The sequence below is a fragment of the Pelophylax lessonae genome (assembly GCF_965119305.1).
Source record: "Pelophylax lessonae genome assembly, chromosome: 4".
NCBI classification, from domain to species: Eukaryota; Metazoa; Chordata; class Amphibia; order Anura; family Ranidae; genus Pelophylax; species Pelophylax lessonae.
Genome location: NC_138771.1, coordinates 214,293,106 through 214,317,675, shown reverse-complemented (window position 1 = coordinate 214,317,675; position 24,570 = coordinate 214,293,106). Strand labels below are relative to the sequence as shown.

Here is a 24,570-nt window from a genome sequence, read left to right as displayed (position 1 = left end):
GTGACTTTACATTTGAAATGAATTGGCTGGTGTAGTGTAGCCATCACTTCCTGCTTTGTCCCTTTTGTTGTCGTATAAATTAAAAGAGCTCCCTGCCTTGAGCAGGGCAGTCTTGTGGAGCATCCAATGTGATAACAGCCTGTGTGTCTGTATTACTGGGTACTGCCGAGCGCACTCCATTACCTTATGTAGCACTACTCCCTTGGGAGCTGCTGGTTACAGGTTCCCATGGGTTACCATTAGCAAAAGCACAACATTTTCCAAGTGATTTCGGCTGTCAGGAAACAGTCTAGGAGCTTTGGTTTTTGTGTTTTTATTGAGAACTTGGATAGGAGAAGGGAATGAGTGGGATACTCCAACTTATATAACTATGCACAATTAGCTGGGACAACTGAATAATGCTGAATGCGGCTAGGCCACTGCTTCACCTTGTCAGTAGCAGTGAAGTAGTAAGAAATGTCTGAGGTAAACTGTACTGTACTGCTGAACAATCTTCAGGGCCCTCGCTGGCACCCCCTTTGTTCCTATTCTTCAGGGTCAACTACACGGCACCCCCTTTACTGTTACACTTCCTGTGTGAGCTAGCTCCTTGATCCCCCTGACTTCTCTGGAGTGGTCCCCTTTCCTGGGCCAGACCATTTGGCAGGTCCCTCAGTACTCACGGACACTGTTTTTCCCAAGAGACTCTGCCAGCAGCTCCACGGTCAGCACTCTGGATCCTCTGCAGCTCAGCTCCACACCTGGTTCACTAGGCTGACCGCCTAAGACCACCTTCCAATCACTCTGCAGGAGGAGAGACCGCTGTCCACCTCCTCCTGGGACTCTGCTTCCCGCCAAAGAGGCCCTGTCACATGTCCCCTCCGTATTTATGGTCAATCCCAGGATGCATTGCAGGAATGCCCTCCCACTGGGATTGCCATAAAACATGATGTGTCACTGGCTATGTTTCCTCCACTGTCCAACAATCTCCCTTATTGGATACAGTGGGGACACTCCCTCAGACCCAGTGAGTCACATGTTTAGTGAATCACACCTGGAAACATGTGACAGGCAAACTGACTGCCTGATAAGCAGGAGCAAATAGATGCTTTTCCTAGCACCTACCTAGGAGGGTGCTACATCCACCCCCCACCAAAATGAGCCACGTCCCGTTGGCTCTGGGGCAGCCGCCCCCTATAAAACTGGAAAAATACCAGAGTAGTATCCCACAAACCTGGAAAGGGGGAAAAAGGGAAGAGCGAATATACAAGCAATAAATTAGATGGGAAAAAAATATATATATATCTGCTGTACAATATAATACAATTTAGGTGCATTTAGACAATGCACCCCCCAAGCAAATCCTGCTCTGGTGGGTAGGCATAGTATCCTTGCTAACTGACACTAACTGTATACAACCTGCAAAGGAAAAGGAAGAAAGGGTTAGGCACTTCATGAGTATACATTTCGCATAACCATAACCGTGGAAAAGAAAGGGTTTTTTCAGGGGCCCCTGACGACACCAGGGCACCCCGCACCAAAGACTCTTGGCCTGCTGTCCACTTCTTCTGGGCAGACACTTTCAAAGTTCCAGTTCCGGCCCATTGACCCGAGTAGTTAATCTGGAACTTGGCACAAACTTTGAATTGTAATCAGTGACCCCAGCCCTATGGCCCAAAGGGTCTGCAGAACAGTAAGAAGGATCTGTTCCAAATCCTAGAGAGGGACGGCCCTGCGATTAAGTCCAATGTGACCCGATATTCCATAACCTCTTCTGCAAGGATAGAAGGGGAAGGGGCGATGGAAGGGGGGTAAATGCCCCAACACCAACACCTTGAACTTGTTTTGACTCAGTTCTTGATAAAGGCTAGCCAGCCATTTTCTTCCTTTTTAAGTTTAGCTTCTCTCTGAAAGTCCTCTTTATATGTAATAATCCGGGTGGAGAATTCTGACAAGTTTCCCTTGCTCATCTCAAACACGGACTGACCAGGACTGGCCCAACCTGTCTGGGCGGCGGACCTCCACTCGGTCCAGATAGATGGACCGCCCATAGTTCCACTGAGTTTTGACTGATAGAAACTTTTCCCAAAGATCTGTCCTGGTGGAGTTCCTATGAGGCTTGGGAATGAACAGGAAGTCCCATTTGGCCTCATCGCACCAAGACTCCCTTTTCTCTTCAACCTCCAACATGACCTCCCATGGAGCATATGGGTAATCATACCCGTATTCCATTGCAACTTTCCGTTGCAGCCACCACTGTATCCTTGAGAACATGGGAAGGGTTTTCTGATTCCCTCTCCCAGCTGGAGAGAATGGGGTATCTTCACGCCTGATCAGGGAGCTGTAGGCCTCATTTTGATCCCGAGCCCGGGCATAGTTCTTGGGTGGGGTTAAATCTGGGACCCGACTGGCATAGGCCTCACAGAACCCCAGACTCTGGGCGAGCTCCCCCCTTACCACAGAGTCCCTAGTGTCTTCATCAGGCATCTCTACGGTGTCAGGACATGGTGGACTGTTCCACTCCTCAGATCCCCAGTCCCACTCAGTCTCATCCTCTGACTTCCAGTTATCAATCCCCTCCTCTATGGATCCAAACCGGTTCTGAAAACTGGGAGACCCCACATTGATGACCCCGGCCTCCTCCGCACTGCTTACACTTGTTCTAGCAGCCCTGGTTGCCACTGGCCATCTTCCCTCCTTAATTTTTACAGGAGCAGACTCTGTTCCTGCTGCTGCGGTCTTCAGTGCATCAGGTGGCCACTTCCCGGCCTGCACGCACTCTTTCTCTGGCATTTGGGTCTCCTTTGACAAGCATACTGGACCACTGCCAGATTGCATGGCCTCCAGCTGCATTGTCACCCTGAACATTCCTCTCCCATAGCCGTGAACAGGTCCCGATTCCAGAGCCGACAAGGCACGAGTGACTCTGGTCTCCTATGACACACACAGCTTTCTGGGCCGACCTTCACTCCTCTCTGCCCGCAGCAGCAGATAACCACAGTGCCCACACTGGCTACATGCTTGCACCTTCATAGTCACACTCAAACACTGAGGACATACCAGGCCTAAGTGCTCCATGCCTCCTCTGGTGCATAACACCAGTCCTCCTTCAGGCACCATCCGTATTCCTGTATCCCACAGGATAGACGTCTTCAGCCCTCCGATCTGCTCCCTGGTCTGCCCAGCAGGTTCTCCGGCAACAGGTGGAACGATCACTGATGCGCTCTCTCTCTCTCTCCGGCAATCTCCATGCTGCTTGCACACACGTGTCTCCCTCTCAGCCACACCCGAAGGAGGAAGTTATTTATGGACTTCCCTGGTCACTCCTGATTGGCTGGGCGCAAACGACGTCTCCACCCATATTCCTTTCTTGGCGGGGGGCTCCTCCTGCTAGGCAGAACTTTTCAACACGCGCTTTCCCGCGCGGTGCAGTAACCCCTCCAATGCAGCTCTCTCTCAACACAGCCAACATGGAAGTTACTGCAAATCGGACCATGTCCCTCGCCAGACATGCATCCACTCTTCTTGCTTGTAGCAGGGCTCCAGGTGCGCCTCCATCACCTTGAGCCAGCTGTCCCTCTTTACCAGTCCAGAGAAATGTTCCGCTGTCATATGCACGGTCAACAGTCCTCCTCCCAGCACATGTACAAGCAAGGCCCGTCACCATACTGTCTCCGAAGAAAGTCCCACAGCCCTCCACGGCATGGCCGACAGCTTTCTTCACAGTATTGACACTGCCACTGTATAGAATAAATGTCCCGCTGTCGCATGCACGGTCAACACTTTTCCATATAGTCTTGGCACTCACGCGAACCCCGGCACCGATCCACATGCCCCTGGCCACCGTTTTCTCTGTCCACACTTGCACCTTTTTCTGTTAAGCAGACACAGTCCATACTTGCATAAAGATGCTTTCTTCTTGCCTCCCAGTACTTCACAGGAGTGTACATTTTGTAGATGTAGCACTACTCCCTTGGGAGCTGCTGGTTACGGGTTCCCTTGGGTTACCATTAGCAACATCATAACAGTTCAACATTTTCTGTTGTGCTGTTGCTAATGGTAACATTTTCCAAGTGATTTTGGCTCAGTCAGGAAACAGTCTAGGAGCTTTGGTTTTTATTGAGAACTTGGATAAGAGAAGGGAATGAGTGGGATACTCCAACTTATAGAACTATGCACAATTAGCTGGGACGACTGAATAATGCTGAGTGCGGCTAGGCTGCTGCTTCACCTTGTCAGTAGCAGTGAAGTAGTAAGAAATGAACTGTCTGAGGTATACTGTACTGTACTGCAGAACAATCTTCGGAGCCCTTCGTGGCACCCCCTTAGTTCCTTTTCTTCACGATCAACTACACAGCACCCCCTTTACTGTTACACTTCCTGTGTGAGCTAGCTCCTTGATCCCCCTGACTTCTCTGGAGTAGTCCCCCTTCCTGGGCCAGACCATTTGGCAGGTCCCTCAGCACTTATGGACACTGTTTTTCCCAAGAGACTCTGCCAGCAGCTCCACGGTCAGCACTCTGGATCCTCTGTAGCTCAGCTCCACACCTGGTTCACTAGGCCGACCGCCTAAGACCACCTTCCAATCACTCTGCAGGAGAAGAGACAGCCATCCACCTCCTCCTGGGACGCTGCTTCCCGCCAAAGACGCCCTGTCACATGTCCCCTCCGTATTTATGGTCAATCCCAGGATGCATTACAGGAATGCCCTCCCACTGGGTATGCCATAAAATATGATGTGTCACTGGCTAGATTTCCTCCACTGTATAACAAGCTCCCTTATTGGATACAGTGGGGACACTCCCTCAGACCCAGTGAATCACACCTGGAAACATGTGATAGGCAAACTAACAGATCAGGCTCCCCTGATAAGCAGAAGGAGCACATAGATGCTTTTTCCTAGCACCTATCTAGGAGGGTGCTACATCTATACAAAAGAGTTGAGGACCATGCTTTTTAGCACAATGGGATAGATTGCGCTTGGCGTATATGAATATCGAAAAGTGCACTTATTAGCGAAACAGAGTTATTCGTTCATCAAGCATATATTAATTTCTAAGACGCATCACACACCTGGTATAGGAGAACATACTGGGTCACACAGGAGTCCGCACACCCCGTATAGGAGAACATTCTAGGTCTGGGACACACAGGAGCCCGCACACCCGGTATAGGAGAATATACTGGTTGCACACAGGAGCATGCACACACGGTATAGGAGAATATATTGGGTCACACAGGAGCCCGCACACCTGGTGTAGGAGAATATATTGGTTGCACACAGGAGCCCGCACACCCGGTATAGGAGAACATATTGGGTCACACAGGAGCCCGCACACCTGGTAAAGGAGAACATACTGGGTCACACAGGAACTCGTACACCCGGTACAGTAGAACATAATGGGTCACACAGGAGCCTGCACACCCGGTATAGAACATACTTGTAGCACACAAGAGCCGGTATTGGAGAACATTGTGGGTCACACAGGAGCCCACACACCTGGTATAGGAGAACATACTTGTTGCACACAGGAGCCCGCACACCTGGTATAGGAGAACATACTGATTGCACACAGGAGCCCGCACACCTGGTATAGGAGAACATACTGATTGCACACAGGAGCCCGCACACCTGGTATAGAACATACTGGGTCACACAGAGACCCGCACACCCGGTATAGGAAAACATAGTGGGTCACACAGGAACCAGCACACCCAGTATAGGAGAACATAATGGATCACACAGGAACCCGAACACCCGGTATGGGGGAACATAGTGGTTGCACACAGGAACCCGCACACCCTGTATTGGAGAACATACTGGTTGCACACAGGAACCCGCACACCTGGTATAGGAGAACATAGTGGGTCACACAAGAACCCGCACACACGGTAAAGGAGAACATAGTGGCTCGCACAGGAACCCACACACCCGGTATGGGAGAACATACTGGTTGCACACAGGAACCCACACACCCGGTATGGGAGAACATACTGGTTGCATACAGGAACCCGCACAGCTGGTATAGGAGAACATACTGGATGCACACAGGAGCCCTCACACCCAGTATAGGAGAATATACTGGGTCACACAGGAACCCTCACACCCGGTATAGGAGATCATATTGGGTCACACAGGAACCCTCACACCTGGTATAGGAGAATGGGTCACACAGGAACCCTCACACCCGGTATAGGAAAAAATATTGGGTCACACAGGAACCCTCACACCCGGTATAGGAGAATGGGTCACACAGGAACCCTCACACCCGGTATAGGAGAATACTGAACTGGGTCACACAGGAACCCTCACACCCGGTATAGGAGAGCATACTGGATCACACAGGAACCCTCACACCCGGTATAGGAGAGCATACTGGGTCACACAGGAACCCTCACACCCGGTATAGATCATATTGGGTCACAGAGGAACCCTCACACCCGGTATAGGAGAACATAGTGGGTCACACAAGAACCCGCACACACGGTAAAGGAGAACATAGTGGCTCGCACAGGAACCCACACACCCGGTATGGGAGAACATACTGGTTGCACACAGGAACCCACACACCCGGTATGGGAGAACATACTGGTTGCACACAGGAACCCGCACAGCTGGTATAGGAGAACATACTGGATGCACACAGGAGCCCTCACACCCAGTATAGGAGAACATACTGGGTCACACAGGAACCCTCACACCCAGTATAGGAGAAATTACTGTACTGGGTCACACAGGAACCCTCACACCCAGTATAGGAGAAATTACTGTACTGGGTCACACAGGAACCCTCACACCCGGTATAGGAGAACATATTGGGTCACACAGGAACCCTCACACCCGGTATAGGAGAAATTACTGTACTGGGTCACACAGGAACCCTCACACCCGGTATAGGAGAATATACTGGGTCACACAGGAACCCTCACACCCGGCATAGGAGGATACTGAACTGGGTCACACAGGAACCCTCACACCCGGTATATGAGAATATACTGGGTCACACAGGAACCCTCGCACCCGGTATAGGAGAACATACTGGGTCATACAGGAACCCTCACACCCAGTATAGGAGAACATACTGGGTCACACAGGAACCCTCACACCCGGTATAGGAGAAATTACTGTACTGGGTCACACAGGAACCCTCACACCCAGTATAGGAGAAATTACTGTACTGGGTCACACAGGAACCCTCACACCCGGTATAGGAGAACATATTGGGTCACACAGGAACCCTCACACCCGGTATAGGAGAAATTACTGTACTGGGTCACACAGGAACCCTCACACCCGGTATAGGAGAACATATTGGGTCACACAGGAACCCTCACACCCGGTATAGGAGAAATTACTGTACTGGGTCACACAGGAACCCTCACACCCGGTATAGGAGAACATATTGGGTCACACAGGAACCCTCACACCCGGTATAGGAGAATACTGAACTGGGTCGCACAGGAACCCTCACACCCGGTATAGAAGAATATACTGGGTCACACAGGAACCCTCACACCCGGTATAGGAGAATATACTGGGTCACACAGGAACCCTCACACCCAGTATAGGAGAATATACTGGGTCACACAGGAACCCTCACACCCGGTATAGGAGAACATATTGGGTCACACAGGAACCCTCACACCCGGTATAGGAGAAATTACTGTACTGGGTCACACAGGAACCCTCACACCCGGTATAGGAGAATATACTGGGTCACACAGGAACCCTCACACCCGGTATAGGAGAATACTGAACTGGGTCACAGAGGAACCCTCACACCCGGTATATGAGAATATACTGGGTCACACAGGAACCCTCGCACCCGGTATAGGAGAACATACTGGGTCACACAGGAACCCTCACACCCAGTATAGGAGAACATACTGGGTCACACAGGAACCCTCACACCCAGTATAGGAGAACATACTGGGTCACACAGGAACCCTCACACCCGGTATAGGAGAATATATTGGTTGCACACAGGAGCCCGCACACCCGGTATAGGAGAACATATTGGGTCACACAGGAGCCCACACACCTGGTAAAGGAGAACATACTGGGTCACACAGGAACCCGTACACCCGGTACAGTAGAACATAATGGGTCACACAGGAGCCTGCACACCCGGTATAGAACATACTTGTAGCACACAAGAGCCGGTATTGGAGAACATTGTGGGTCACACAGGAGCCCACACACCTGGTATAGGAGAACATACTTGTTGCACACAGGAGCCCGCACACCTGGTATAGGAGAACATACTGGTTGCACACAGGAGCCCGCACACCTGGTATAGGAGAACATACTGGTTGCACACAGGAGCCCGCACACCTGGTATAGAACATACTGGGTCACACAGAAACCCGCACACCCGGTATAGGAAAACATAGTGGGTCACACAGGAACCAGCACACCCAGTATAGGAGAACATAATGGATCACACAGGAACCCGAACACCCGGTTTGGGGGAACATAGTGGTTGCACACAGGAACCCGCACACCCTGTATTGGAGAACATACTGGTTGCACACAGGAACCCGCACACCTGGTATAGGAGAACATAGTGGGTCACACAAGAACCCGCACACACGGTAAAGGAGAACATAGTGGCTCGCACAGGAACCCACATACCCGGTATGGGAGAACATACTGGTTGCACACAGGAACCCACACACCCGGTATGGGAGAACATACTGGTTGCACACAGGAACCCGCACAGCTGGTATAGGAGAACATACTGGATGCACACAGGAGCCCTCACACCCAGTATAGGAGAATATACTGGGTCACACAGGAACCCTCACACCCGGTATAGGAGATCATATTGGGTCACACAGGAACCCTCACACCTGGTATAGGAGAATGGGTCACACAGGAACCCTCACACCCGGTATAGGAAAAAATATTGGGTCACACAGGAACCCTCACACCCGGTATAGGAGAATACTGAACTGGGTCACACAGGAACCCTCACACCCGGTATAGGAGAGCATACTGGATCACACAGGAACCCTCACACCCGGTATAGGAGAGCATACTGGGTCACACAGGAACCCTCACACCCGGTATAGATCATATTGGGTCACAGAGGAACCCTCACACCCGGTATAGGAGAACATATTGGGTCACACAGGAACCCTCACACCCGGTATAGGAGAATACTGAACTGGGTCACACAGGAACCCTCACACCCGGTATAGGAGAGCATACTGGGTCACACAGGAACCCTCACACCCGGTATAGATCATATTGGGTCACAGAGGAACCCTCACACCTGGTATAGGAGAACATATTGGGTCACACAGGAACCCTCACACCCGGTATAGGAGAACATATTGGGTCACACAGGAACCCTCACACCCGGTATAGGAGAACATATTGGGTCACACAGGAACCCTCACACCCGGTATAGATCATATTGGGTCACAGAGGAACCCTCACACCCAGACGCTGAGGGAGGAGGGAAGGGGAGGGCACAGCAGCAGTGTGGACTGTAGTCATGTGACAAGGACAACAAAGCTCTGGCTGTGGACGGTTGCGCTTCCTGGAGTAGGACAGATGAGAAGAGAGGAGCGCTGCACTCCTGTAGAGAAGGAGAAGAGGACGGAGGGAAGGTAGAGAGGAAAGTGAAGAGAAGGAGGTTCCGCCGCCGCTGTGTGGGAGGAATTGAGTGTATAGAGAGCAGCCCACACCGGGGAGGGGGCGGCAGTCATTAATGGTGAGAGAGGCAGGGACAGCTTCTATGTATGCTTCATGAGACACTCTGCACAGCCAGCTCTCTGGAGACCAGACCGGTGAACGAGCTGCCAGGTGTCAGCCTGATCCCCGGAGTCATCCATCCTCCACACTAGCAGCAGCCATGTCCTTACCACTGCCGAAGAAAGGCTTCTACAAGCAGGAGGTGAACAAGACGGTATGGGAGGTGAAGGAGCGCTACCGGGAGCTGCTGGCAGTGGGATCCGGAGCCTATGGCACAGTCTGGTAAGTGCCCCACCTAGATCAGTGCTGCAGGTAGGACAAGGTGCAGGGAGCTGTGATCAGTGCTGGTGTTCTTGGAAAGTTCTCAGTGTGGCCCCTGTGCTGGGCTGTCCTATTTCCGCCAAGTAATCCTCAGCCTTGCCTCACCCCAAGCACTTTCACTTTTCTCTCATTTACTCACATGTGTGGTGAGAACAAGTTCCTGTGTGTGTGTTCTCCCTATATACCTATGATAGAGTATATATACAGGCAGTGCTTTAAGTGGCCCAAAAGAGGTGCCGGTACTCTATTATAGCCTATAAATTTTGTTCCCTCCCCCCCCACCCCACATCAGGGTCCCCACAGAGCACCCCCCCCCCCCGGCCTGGGACTCCGGAGCAGGGGGACTCACTGGTGGTGACTGACCTGGCTCTGGAGTGGGAAATATTCTTGGGGGGGGGGCGGCAATTGAGGGCGCGGATGTCCAAAATGAGCGTACTGGTACGCTAAGGCGCACAGAGAGGTGGCGGTATGCTCAAGAGCCATATTTGGAAGTGGCGGTACTGAGTACGAGTGCATACCGGCCCACTTAAAGCACTGTATACCGGGGTAAAAGGGGCACCCAGCCATGGGAGACATATGAACTCCAACATTGTCTGTGCATGGTGCCAACAGTGGTCGCCCAATATGGGTCTACAAGTATTATTGGTAGATATCAGAGGACTGACCGTATTATTGGTAGATATCAGAGGACTGACAGTATTATTGGTAGACTCGAGGTCTGACTGTACTATTGGTAGATATCAGAGGACTCGAGGTCTGAAAGTATTATTTGTAGATAACAGTCGACTCGAGGTCTGAAAGTATTATTTGTAGATAACAGTCGACTCAAGGGCTGACAGTATTACTTGTAGATAACAGTCGACTCGAGGTCTGACAGTATTACTTGTAGATAACAGTCGACTCGAGGTCTGACAGTATTACTTGTAGATAACAGTCGACTCGAGGACTGACAGTATTACTTGTAGATAACAATCGACTCGAGGTCTGACAGTATTACTTGTAGATAAGTCGACTCGAGGGCTGACAGTATTACTTGTAGATAACAGTCGACTCAAGGGCTGACAGTATTACTTGTAGATAACAGTCGACTCGAGGTCTGACAGTATTACTTGTAGATAACAGTCGACTCGAGGTCTGACAGTATTACTTGTAGATAACAGTCGACTCGAGGTCTGACAGTATTACTTGTAGATAACAGTCGACTCGAAGTCTGACAGTATTACTTGTTGATAACAGTCGACTCGAAGTCTGACAGTATTACTTGTAGATAACAGTCGACTCGAAGTCTGACAGTATTACTTGTAGATAACAGTCGACTCGAAGTCTGACAGTATTACTTGTAGATAACAGTCGACTCGAGGTCTGACAGTATTACTTGTAGATAACAGTCGACTCGAGGTCTGACAGTATTACTTGTAGATAAGTCGACTCGAGGTCTGACAGTATTACTTGTAGATAACAGTCGACTCGAGGTCTGACAGTATTACTTGTAGATAACAGTCGACTCGAGGTCTGACAGTATTACTTGTAGATAACAGTCGACTCTAGGACTGACAGTATTACTTGTAGATAACAGTCGACTCGAGGTCTGACAGTATTACTTGTAGATAACAGTCGACTCGAGGTCTGACAGTATTACTTGTAGATAACAGTCGACTCGAGGTCTGACAGTATTACTTGTAGATAACAGTCGACTTGAGGTCTGACAGTATTACTTGTAGATAACAGTCGACTCGAGGTCTGACAGTATTACTTGTAGATAACAGTCGACTCGAGGTCTGACAGTATTACTTGTAGATAAGTCGACTCGAGGTCTGACAGTATTACTTGTAGATAAGTCGACTCGAGGTCTGACAGTATTACTTGTAGATAACAGTCGACTCGAAGTCTGACAGTATTACTTGTTGATAACAGTCGACTCGAAGTCTGACAGTATTACTTGTAGATAACAGTCGACTCGAAGTCTGACAGTATTACTTGTAGATAACAGTCGACTCGAAGTCTGACAGTATTACTTGTAGATAACAGTCGACTCGAGGTCTGACAGTATTACTTGTAGATAACAGTCGACTCGAGGTCTGACAGTATTACTTGTAGATAAGTCGACTCGAGGTCTGACAGTATTACTTGTAGATAACAGTCGACTCGAGGTCTGACAGTATTACTTGTAGATAACAGTCGACTCGAGGTCTGACAGTATTACTTGTAGATAACAGTCGACTCGAAGTCTGACAGTATTACTTGTTGATAACAGTCGACTCGAAGTCTGACAGTATTACTTGTAGATAACAGTCGACTCGAAGTCTGACAGTATTACTTGTAGATAACAGTCGACTCGAAGTCTGACAGTATTACTTGTAGATAACAGTCGACTCGAGGTCTGACAGTATTACTTGTAGATAACAGTCGACTCGAGGTCTGACAGTATTACTTGTAGATAAGTCGACTCGAGGTCTGACAGTATTACTTGTAGATAACAGTCGACTCGAGGTCTGACAGTATTACTTGTAGATAACAGTCGACTCGAGGTCTGACAGTATTACTTGTAGATAACAGTCGACTCTAGGACTGACAGTATTACTTGTAGATAACAGTCGACTCGAGGTCTGACAGTATTACTTGTAGATAACAGTCGACTCGAGGTCTGACAGTATTACTTGTAGATAACAGTCGACTCGAGGTCTGACAGTATTACTTGTAGATAACAGTCGACTTGAGGTCTGACAGTATTACTTGTAGATAACAGTCGACTCGAGGTCTGACAGTATTACTTGTAGATAACAGTCGACTCGAGGTCTGACAGTATTACTTGTAGATAACAGTCGACTCGAGGTCTGACAGTATTACTTGTAGATAACAGTCGACTCGAGGTCTGACAGTATTACTTGTAGATAACAGTCGACTCGAGGTCTGACAGTATTACTTGTAGATAACAGTCGACTCGAGGACTGACAGTATTACTTGTAGATAACAGTCGACTCGAGGTCTGACAGTATTACTTGTAGATAACAGTCGACTCGAGGTCTGACAGTATTACTTGTAGATAACAGTCGACTCGAGGTCTGACAGTATTACTTGTAGATAACAGTCGACTCGAGGTCTGACAGTATTACTTGTAGATAACAGTCGACTCGAGGTCTGACAGTATTACTTGTAGATAACAGTCGACTCGAGGTCTGACAGTATTACTTGTAGATAACAGTCGACTCGAGGACTGACAGTATTACTTGTAGATAACAGTCGACTCGAGGTCTGACAGTATTACTTGTAGATAACAGTCGACTCGAGGTCTGACTGTCTTATTGGTAGATAACAAGAGGACTGGATGTCTGACAGTATTGTTCGTAGATAACAGCCGACTCAAGGTCTAATAATATTAGTAGAGAACAGTGGACTTGAGGTCTCACAGTAGTACTCGTAGATAACAGTGGATGCAAGGTCTGATCGTTTTCTTATTAGAGAACAGTGGACTTGAGGTCTGACAGTATTATTAGTAATATCAGTATAGAACAGTAGACTGACTTGTACAGAATTGTGGACAAAGGGGTCTGAGAGTACTACTTGTAGGTAGCATTGATATTGGGGTCTGACTCTTTTGCTTTCATATTCCATGTATGTGTTGGTAATACTGTGTACACGGTGTATTCAGGGGCTGACAGTTGTACTTGTAGTACACGGTGTATTCAGGGGCTGACAGTTGTACTTGTAGTACACGGTGTATTCAGGGGCTGACAGTTGTACTTGTAGTACACGGTGTATTCAGGGGCTGACAGTTGTACTTGTAGTACACGGTGTATTCAGGGGCTGACAGTTGTACTTGTAGTACACGGTGTATTCAGGGGCTGACAGTTGTACTTGTAGTACACGGTGTATTCAGGGGCTGACAGTTGTACATTCAGCTTAGTTACCACTGGCGTATGTAATATGTGCAAGCATGCTGCGACATGTAGAAAATTCAAAGAAAACCATCCAGGACAAACCGTTTTATCACTGTCATGTCCTGGGATCAATGAGGAGGAATGCTTGCCAAGTTCCGTTTGTGTTTCATTTTTAAGTACATGGACTTTGGTCTCCTTGGTCTTAAAACCCATTATTATCATTGATAGCATTCAGTCTGCAGTGCATACATGGCTAATTACACCGACTCCTCTTTAGTGCAGTTCTTTTCCTTTTTCCCCTCAATCCTTATTTTTCACCTTAATTTCATTGCATGCCTTAAAGGGATCCCCAGCAAGCAATTTAACCTGCTAAATAGTTAAAGTAATGTAGACACAGTAAAGATTTAATTATGGGTGGAGTTAGTAAATAAGGTGTGTCAAATAACTTGGGCTTGGTCTTTATTACAGTAGAATTTTAGACGCTCTAATGGCTTACATGTTTCAGATTTTCCAGCCTGAGGGTTATTTACTTACAAATGAATGTGCAGAAGATTAAAGCGTGTCTGCAGAGCAGAAAGCATGATGGGTATTTGGCTGATATTTCTCCCCAAAATTTGAGCACCGTATTCTAAGCCCCAAATATACTAAACCCATGACCCTGCATTCACTATATCTGGTGTCCCACAGTACACAGAACTGGGAAATGCAATTTTTTAGTAAATCTAAACTGCTAAATTCCTTTTCTCATCAGAAGTATATAGCAGTCTTGTGACTTTTATCAGTGTCTAGTTAAAGCTTGTAGGAGGAGTTTTCATTCTACTCTGACTGTTCTATGAGGCTACATAAACCCTGATCCTATGTCTGGACAGTGCTAAAATACATGCATGTATCCCCCCCCCCCCCCCCCAAAAAAAAAACAACAACTCTCTAACAAGACACGCCAAACTGAGCATGTGCAGAGTGCCTCCTAGGGCTCTGTTTTATCAGGAGATGGTTTGGGGACAGTGGAAGGAGGGGAAGATCTGAGAAGACAGGATCAAACAGCCTTTTTACACAATGCAGAGGATTAACTCCTTAGGTTCTCCAATGAGTAGAACAAGCATACTTTTACTATATATACACAGACTGATTTTACTGTTGTGGGTTTAGTAACACATTTTAATATTTTTTTTCTTCCATGGTAGAGGTGGCTACACAAGTTGCAATCCTTTCAAACTTTCTTAGGCTATACCTACAACTATATAATACAAGGGTCTGTCCAAGCTACCCATTCAGTTTATACTAGAGCTGCACAAATAATCATTAAAGAATCGTGATCTCGATTCACCCCCACAATCTTGAAACAGCATTTCCTTGATTCATACAGAGCTGTTCTATGCTCACTCACAGCTGTGTAAAAAAAAAAAAAAGCCTCCTGCAAATATTTAGCAACATTGCCAAGGCTGGGAGATAACTATAAACACAATGTTTAAGCCCCGGTTCACACTTATGCGTGTGTGGGGTTCGCATGTAATGTCGGAGCGCACTGCTCCTTCATTACATGCGATCGGCTGTGCGGTGCGAGTTTAGCCATACACTTTGTATGGCTAAATTCGCACCCGCAGCAAACTCGCACAGGACCCTTTTTGGCAGCCGCATCAGGATCGGATCGCACAGCGGTTCACACTTGTGCGATCCGATCCTGTGCGAACTGCAAGATCGCACTGCGATATGCGATCAAACTGGGGGTGTCGTTAAGATTACATTGACACCTCCAGCGTATCGCATATGGCAGTGTGAACTGCCGGGTGTGCTATGCGGGAACAGGCTGCGGATTCGCAGCCTTCCCGCATCGCATAAGTGTGAACCGGACCTTATATTGTATCATTCCGTTCTTTGAAAACAAAGGAATGAACTTCCGTCTGTAAGACCCCATTCACACTAGCGCGACTTGGTCGCCTGACAAGTCGCGGTAGGTCGCCTGCCATTGATTAGCACAGCACCCGTTCTAATAGGAGCGACACAAGTCGCTCCGACTTAGAAAAAGGGTCCTGTACTACTTTGGGGCGACCTGGAGGCGACTTGCATTGACTTCAATTATATGAAGTCCGTGCATGTCGCGCCGAGGTCGCGGTGCACGCTGTGCACCGCTACTTCACAGGTCGCCCCAGCAAGTCGTGTCGCCCCTGTGTGAATGGGCGCTAAGCGTCGGTTCACACCAGGGCGACTCAAAGTCGCCCCGATTTTGAAGTCGCCCGTGCAGCACGACTTCAGCGCGGCTTGTAAACGACTTCTCATAATAGAAGTCAATGCAAGTCGCTCCGACTTCGCCCAGAAGTAGTGCAGGAACCTTTTTCTAAGTTTCTAAGATTAGAACGGTTCCATTGTCGCCTGACAAGTCGGAGTAGTGTGAACCGGGTCTAAGGCTCCATTCACACCTGAGTGTATCGTTTTTTGGGCTTTTTACAGGCTTTTTTTTTTTTTTTTGCAGATGTGCACAGGGACCATTGAAATAAATGGGATTTTGCTTGTTGGGTGTTTTGAGACTTCAGAGAGCGTTTTACAAGCTGAAATATGCTCAGGTGTGAATAGGGCCTAAGGCTCCATTCACACCTAGCCGTATCTTTTTCTGGGTTTTTTTTTGGCTTTTTTCAGGCGTTTTTTGCAGGTGTTTGGAGGAAGGCATTGACCCCTAACAAAAGCGCTTGTAATCAGCCAAAAAATAAGCTCATGTACTTTTTTGAGCTTCGGGCGTTTTTCTTCTGGAGACAAAATGCTCAGATGTGAACAGGGGCCATTGAAATGAATGGGATTTTGCTTGTTGGGCATTTTGAGACTTCAGAGATGAGCGTTTTATGAACTGAAATACTCTCAGGTGTGACTGTGAACAGGGCCTAAGTGAGGGCAGTTTAACTTCTTAAAGATTTAGGGTCCTTTCACACGAGCGATCCGATCAGATCCGCCTGTCAGTTTTTTAGGCGGATCTGATTGGATCCCCCATGCATCCCTATGGGGCAGCAGATGTCAGCGGAGACATGTCCGCTGACACCCGCTGCCATCCGCATGCGATCCTGTCCGTGAAATCCCGATGGATGGAAACCCTATTTTTCATCCGTCCAGGGGATCGGATGGGATCGGATGAGAGCGAACAGGCGGTCCACTCTCATCCGATTCCCCCATAGAGATGCATGGGGCTCTGACACCTCCCTCTCCGCACACAGAACGTTAAGGGAGCTGTAACCTGCCTGCTCAGCGGGGGATCTGTGTATCGATCCCCTACTGAGCAGTACGGATCCGCCTACGGAGGCGGACCGTGTGAAAGGAGCATAAGCCTTTTTCTGACACTTGTTGCATATAAGTTAAAAATCTGTATTTTTTGATAGGAAATCACTTAGAACCCTCACAGATTAAATATATATATTAGCAGAGACCCTAGAGAAAAAAAAATGGCGATCGTTGCAATATTTTATGTCACACAGTATTTGCTTAGCGGTCTTTCAAACACAATTTTTGGTGCAAAAAATACACTTTAATTTAATTTAAAAAAAAAAAACGAAACCGTAAAGTTTGCCCAATTTTTTGTATATTGTGAAAGATGATGTTGCGCTGAGAATCGTGAGCTTTATTCTAAGCAAAAAAATGGTGATTCTCATTTTATCCAGAATCGTACAGCTCTAGTTTATACCCACTAAAGTCTTTCCTTGCACTACATAATTGTCTAAAGGGGATTGCACAGTCCTATTGTAACATATGTGGTCAGCCTAACATTTACAATACTCTCCCATTGTTCAATGTCTGGTGCCAGCTCTGGGAATTTCACAACATATTCTTTCAATTCATTGTCAACTATCTTTTGTACAAACGTCATGAGGAAGTCAGTCCATAGCTGCCTTCTCTTAAACGTCTGCCTGCTTTATATGCAAATAAATTATTAAATATATATACTATATATATATTGTGTAGTACACAAACCTGTCCATAACACTTAATGCTCAATTAGGTAAGTGCCCTTTTGTTTAGTAGAAGTAAAGCATGCATTTTTTATTATGCATTTGTGTATGTATCATGCAGTGAACAGATACTCTGGTTTCCACTCTGAAGTTTAGTTCCTCCTAATTTGCATCCACATATCACATACTGTATATAGAACTGAAATCTGTGTCTACTCAAATGTTTCTCTTGAGCTGATTGTAAATGCAGTAAAAAAGGCAGTTAGGAACATATTTACAGTGCCTTGCGAAAGTATTCGGCCCCCTTGAACTTTGCGACCTTTTGCCACATTTCAGGCTTCAAACATAAAGATATAAAACTGTAATTTTTTTTGTGAAGAATCAACAAGTGGGACACAATCATGAAGTGGAACAAAATTTATTGGATATTTCAAACTTTGTTAACAAATAAAAAACTGAAAAATTGGGCGTGCAAAATTATTCAGCTCCTTTACTTTCAGTGCAGCAAACTCTCTCCAGAAGTTCAGTGAGGATCTCTGAATGATCCAATGTTGACCTAAATGACTAATGATGATAAATAGAATCCACCTGTGTGTAATCAAGTCTCCGTATAAATGCACCTGCACTGTGATAGTCTCAGAGGTCCGTTTAAAGCACAGAGAGCATCATGAAGAACAAGAAACACACCAGGCAGGTCCGAGATATTGTTGTGGAGAAGTTTAAAGCCGGATTTGGATACAAAAAGATTTCCCAAGCTTTAAACATCCCAAGGAGCGCTGTGCAAGCGATAATATTGAAATGGAAGGAGTATCAGACCACTGCAAATCTACGAAGACCTGGCCATCCCTCTAAACTTTCAGCTCATACAAGGAGAAGACTGATCAGAGATGCAGCCAAGAGGCCCATGATCACTCTGGTTGAGGTGGGAGACTCAATCTCACGTATGCTGCACAAATCTGGTCTTTATGGAAGAGTGGCAAGAAGAAAGCCATTTCTTAAAGATATCCATAAAAAGTGTTTAAAGTTTGCCACAAGCCACCTGGGAGACACACCAAACATGTGGAAGAAGGTGCTCTGGTCAGATGAAACCAAAATAAAACTTTTTGGCAACAATGCAAAACGTTATGTTTGGCGTAAAAGCAACACAGCTCATCACCCTGAACACACCATCCCCACTGTCAAACATGGTGGTGGCAGCATCATGGTTTGGGCCTGCTTTTCTTCAGCAGGGACAGGGAAGATGGTTAAAATTGATGGGAAGATGGATGGAGCCAAATACAGAACCATTATGGAAGAAAACCTGATGGAGTCTGCAAAAGACCTGAGACTGGGACGGAGATTTGTCTTCCAACAAGACAATGATCCAAAACATTAAGCAAAATCTACAATGGAATGTTTCACAAATAAACATATCCAGGTGTTAGAATGGCCAAGTCAAAGTCCAGACCTGAATCCAATCGATGATCTGTGGAAAGAACTGAAAACTGCTGTTCACAAATGCTCTCCATCCAACCTCACTGAGCTCGAGCTGTTTTGCAAGGAGGAATGGGCAAAAATTTCAGTCTCTCGATGTGCAAAACTGATAGAGACATACCCCAAGCGACTTACAGCTGTAATCGCAGCAAAAGGTGGCACTACAAAGTATTAACTTAAGGGGGCCGAATAATTTTGCACGCCCAATTTTTCAGTTTTTGATTTGTTAAAGTTTTGAAATATCCAATAAATTTCGTTCCACTTCATGATTGTGTCCCACTTGTTGTTGGTTCTTCAAAAAAAATTACAGTTTTATATCTTTGTTTGAAGCCTGAAATGTGGCAAAAGGTTACAAAGTTCAAGGGGGCCGAATACTTTCGCAAGGCACTGTATCGTACCCCATGATTTCCAAAGAGTACCATTCATATCTGTGCGACTTCAAAGTAGTCCTTGCACTACTTTGGTCCGAATTTGATGCATTTTGAGGTCCAGTCAAAATTGCAGCAAAATCGACTTTTAGGTCACACAAGTGTGAAAAGGGCCTTGCAGCGAATGGTCTGAAAAAGAGAAAAAAATCCAGTGAGCTGCAGTTGTGTGGACAAAAATGCCTTGTTGATATCAGAAGAGAATGGGCAGACTGGTTCGAGATGATAGAAAGGCAACAGTAACTCAAATAACCACTTACAACCAAGGTGTGTAGAATACCATCTCTGAATACACAACACGTCGAACCTTGGAGCAGATGGGCTACAGCAGCGAGGACCACACCGGGTGCCACTCCTGTAAGCTAAGAACAGGAAACTGAGGCTACAATTTGCACAGGCTCACCAAAATTGGACAAAAGAAAATTGGAAAAACATTGCCTAGTCTGATTAGTTTATTTATTTCAGGTACTTGTATAGCGCTGTCAATTTACGCGGCGCTTTTACATATACATTGTACATTCACATCATTTCAGCTGCAACATTCAGATGGTAGGGTCAGAATTTGGCATAAACAACATGAAAGCATGGATCCATCCTGCCTTGTATAATCGGGTAAGGCTGGTGGTAGTGGTGAAATGATGTGGGGGGATATTTTCTTGGCACGCGTCTGGCCCCTTAGTACCAATTGAGCATCGTTTAAAAGCCACGGCCTACCTGAGTATTGTTGCTGACCATGTCCATCCCTTTATGACTACACTCATAAGGGAGTTCACTGTAGTCCATTGGCCTCCAGAGTCTCCAGATCTCAATCCAATAGAGCACCTTTGGGATGTGGTGGAGCCGGAGATTTGCATCATGGATGTGCAGCCGACAAATTTGCAGCAACTGCGGGATGCAATCATGTCACTATGGACAATATCTCTTGAGGAATGTTTCCAGGACTTTTAAGCCTCATACACATGAGGTGTGTGTGTGTGTGTGTGTGTGTGTGTGTGTATATATATATATATATATATATATATATATATATATATATATATATATATATATATATATATTTATTTTGAGTAATTTTTTAGCAAAAAAAAAAGATGATTTTTACATGTAGGTGAGAAATGCTAGAACTGGCCTGGATAGGAAATGGTTATTCAGGACAATATCCGTCCGATAAAAAATTGGAAGACCACACATGCTCAGAAATTAAAGAATACATTACAATACAATGCAACACATTACATTACTTCCGCAGTTGTATTCTATCATACGAGAATTTTCAGAACTTTAGTAAACTCTTCATTTTTGATATGAGACTAGAATGCAAAAAAAAAAAAAAAAATCTTATATATATTGCTATAATGTTAACTTTTTACTCACATGTGTGGTGCTAACGTTCTTTACATATGCAGTCACGATCTATGTATGTGTTCGCTTCTGCATGCGAGCACAAGGGGATGGGGCGCTTCGATTTTTAAAAAAACTATTATTTTATTTATTTTGTTTCACCGTCTCTTTCTTTATTTATTTAAAAACTTTTTTATTCCTATTAAAAGAAATGTAAAAATCCCTTGTAGTAGGAATAAGGCATGACTGGTCCTCTCCTCTACCCTGAAAAGCATTAGATAAAAAAAAAAATCAATATCTGCTTTCCAGGGGGAAAAAATGGCAGTGTTTACATTTGCCAGAGCAGGAAGTGACAGCATGACGTCCCTTCCGGCCTCCCAGGATCATAGAAATGGCCAGCTCTATAGTAATCCAGGGACGTCCCCTCCCGCTGCTTGTTAAAGCAATCCAGCAGCTATTCAGCCGCTAGAATAGTTTTTACGAGAGTGGGAATCACCGGCTGAAAACAAAGCTACAGGCATCATCCAGATATCACCACTTCAACCTAAGGGCATCCTAAGATGGCTTTGTGGGGGGAAGTGGTTAAATGAAAATCGTATGTTCTGGTATTGTATGAGAACAATTTTTGTGTTTCTCCCTTCGGATAATTTTGCGTGAACTGTCGTGATCAGCATTCGAAAGCTGTGTACTAACAATCAGATTATCGTTCGATCGCTTTGAAAGCGGTATTTTCCGTCCAATTTTCTTTTTGTGTAATGGACCAGCTACTGTACAAATAAATCTAATGTAAAGTCATGCTTATCCTTTTGTAATCTAGCGATATGAAGACATTTTATAACGTGTTTAGCATGTAGAGCGGTATTGTGTGCATGTTTTTCAGCTGAATCTACCTTATGTAGACATAGATTTCACAAAATCTAGCTATTCTTTCAAAATGCTAAGATCGCTTTACTGTGGCAATATCAAGAGAAGTTGTGGGTTGAGTAAACCTTTAAAATAGTTGCTGCTAGAAGCTGCCAAATCTTGACATTCACAGCTTCGGCAGTCCCCTTGCTTTCAAAGTGCTTTCACTTTGGAGAGGACATAGCAATGTTGCTGGCCATAAACTCCGTCTGGTTTCTGATAAAAGAGCAGACATTTGCTCAGTGGATGGCTCTGTCCGCAATCTCTTGTCGCTTATTGGATCCTCTTTGAGCCTAGGTTCAGAATGGATGTGGTTCACACTGATGCAAATCTGATGTGTTCCAAAACGCGTAGATTCGCATGTCAAGTAAAATAACCTTGTTTCAATGAAGGCTGTTCACATCTATGTGGTGCGATTCTGATGCAGTTAAAGGGTCCTCTGCATGTTTGGTGCGATTTTAAGCTCCATAGACATCAATGGAACCACAGTCCAATCGCATCTCTGTTCGAATGTAATGCATATCCAGCAGTTTTGTTTTCTAGATTTTTACTTTTACCCTTTCTCTCCTCCTCACAGAATTGCATTAGAATTGCAGCTGTAGAGCACAAATCCCTCCGCAAATTTGCACTGTACTCTCATTCCAAACTGCATGTAAATGGCACTGCATCCAGTTTTAACCTAGGCTCAGTATGGACCAGGGCTCAGTGGAGGTTTTATTTCCTAGCTTATCTAGAAGGGCCACCTGAAAGTTGTTTTTTTTTTCCTTCTTTTTTTTTTTTTTTTATAAGGCTCCACTCCCATCTAAGCGATTTTTTTCTGCTTGAAGCTTGTAGCTCTAAAATGCTCAACAATCCAAATTCTATTCATTTCGATGGCATCTGGTTACATCTGAGCATTTTGTCGCCTGAAGCAAAATGTCTGTTGCACAAAAAAGTACATGAGCTTCTTTTTGGCAGATTACAGGTGTCTTTGGCACCATAGACCTCAATAGAAATGCCTGAAGAGCGTTTTGTCGGTCATTTTCTGCTCAAACAGCAGCTCTCCACCCCTAATTTCCTCTCCTTCTCTTCCTCCTAGTGCTTTCTATTGGCTAAACAAAAATGCCTGAAGCTGTAAAACGCTTGTAATACGCTTCTAAAAAGCTGCAAAATGCTTAAAAAAACGGCAGTAAATTGATACGCTCAGGTGTGAATGGAGCCTTACAAATACATTATATCACATCTGTTTTGTTTGTACATGGTTTATCCATTCAACAACAGAACCACAGGGGTTTAGCAGCATTCTAAAATGTCCAAAATCTTCCTAGAAACAAATGGCCAGTAAAGAAAGACAGCTAACCACATCAGGGCCCAGGGGCCCTATGCATATGTGAGTCAAAATGTGGCACCCAGCACACATATCTTAAAGCTGGCCATACATCAAGTGAATTTCAATCCATGTTTGGCCACTGTGGTTAAATAGAATTCAATCTACTAATCAACTTCTGCTATAGACTGCAGTGCTGATCAGTGAATATTCTGATTGCAGGCAAGTCTCCCCACTGTCAGAATACAACGTCACAAGGGGGAGGATTCCCACATTCCCCTTAAATGTGTGGCTAGGAGAATTGGTCCGGTTTATTTCATTCAACCTGCTGGTTTAACGAAAATAACTAATATATGGGCAGCTTAAAATGTATGTAAACCCCATTCAGGAAATTTGACCTGGGCACAGATATCTCTAGTGTTTACCTAATCTCTCTCCAAAGCCATAAGTCCCATGTCTTTCTGATGCTCCGTTCCTCTATTATCAGCATTATAACTTCTGACTCTGTTCATCTGGGTACAGAGAGCTGGTCTATTCACAGCACAGCTCTGTTTGTTTCTTCCTTCCTCTGCCTATGTGTGTGTGTGTGTGTGTGTGTGTGTGTGTGTGATTGGGGGAGGGTGCCTTTCTTTCAATAAGCTGTAAGCAGTGTTTGCCAAGGGGTGCCTTTCATTCAATAAGCAGTGTTTGCCAAGACTCCACACCCAGTCCTAGAACAGGAAAAAAAAATTCTAACACAATGTTCACTTTATAAACAGTGTAGAAAGCGGAAGACAGCAGATATACAAATAAAACTTATGTAGGGAGACTGCTCTCATTTCTGTGTATTATCTGAGGATGTTCACTTTGCTGGGTATATGTTAGGGTGCAAATATCCCTCTGTTCCTAGTAGCTCAATGAACATGAGCATTCAGAAAAGCATTTTCTTTTCTAGATGTTATATCCCGGTGAATGGTTTCTGCAGCAACTGCAATCAATAATGGAAACCTGTACTGGGAAACAAATACATTGTCATTATTAACCTCTCCTGAAAATCTTAGACTGACATTATGGCCGTCCAATATTCTTGCTATTTTCTGAGGCTCTTTAGGGCTCATTTACACTTGCTTTAAAACATGGCTTTGGACACGCTTTTTTAAAGCACTCTGAACGCCAGTTAAAGCTCCTGTCACTAAACTTATATTCCTGGTTACACCTTGCCTTTGCTTTGCCGTGCTTCAAAAATGTAACCCTTGTCACTTTAGTGGCGCTTAAAATCTTCTTCAAAGTCTTCACAGAAGTCTATGACAAAGCACAACCGAAGTATTAAAAA

At 45.8% G+C, this 24,570-nt stretch overlaps 1 protein-coding gene across 1 annotated transcript in view; it reads left to right on the top strand.

Moving 5' to 3' along the window:
- The first annotated feature begins 9,503 nt into the window (after positions 1 to 9,503).
- Positions 9,504 to 24,570, top strand: part of MAPK12 (mitogen-activated protein kinase 12) — a 181,449-nt gene continuing 166,382 nt past the window's right edge. Inside the window, exon 1 of the mRNA XM_082257092.1 lies at positions 9,504 to 9,964. Within this exon, the coding sequence (XP_082113218.1) occupies positions 9,843 to 9,964 (122 nt within the window). The 5' untranslated portion in view covers positions 9,504 to 9,842. The remainder of the gene's footprint in view (positions 9,965 to 24,570) is intronic.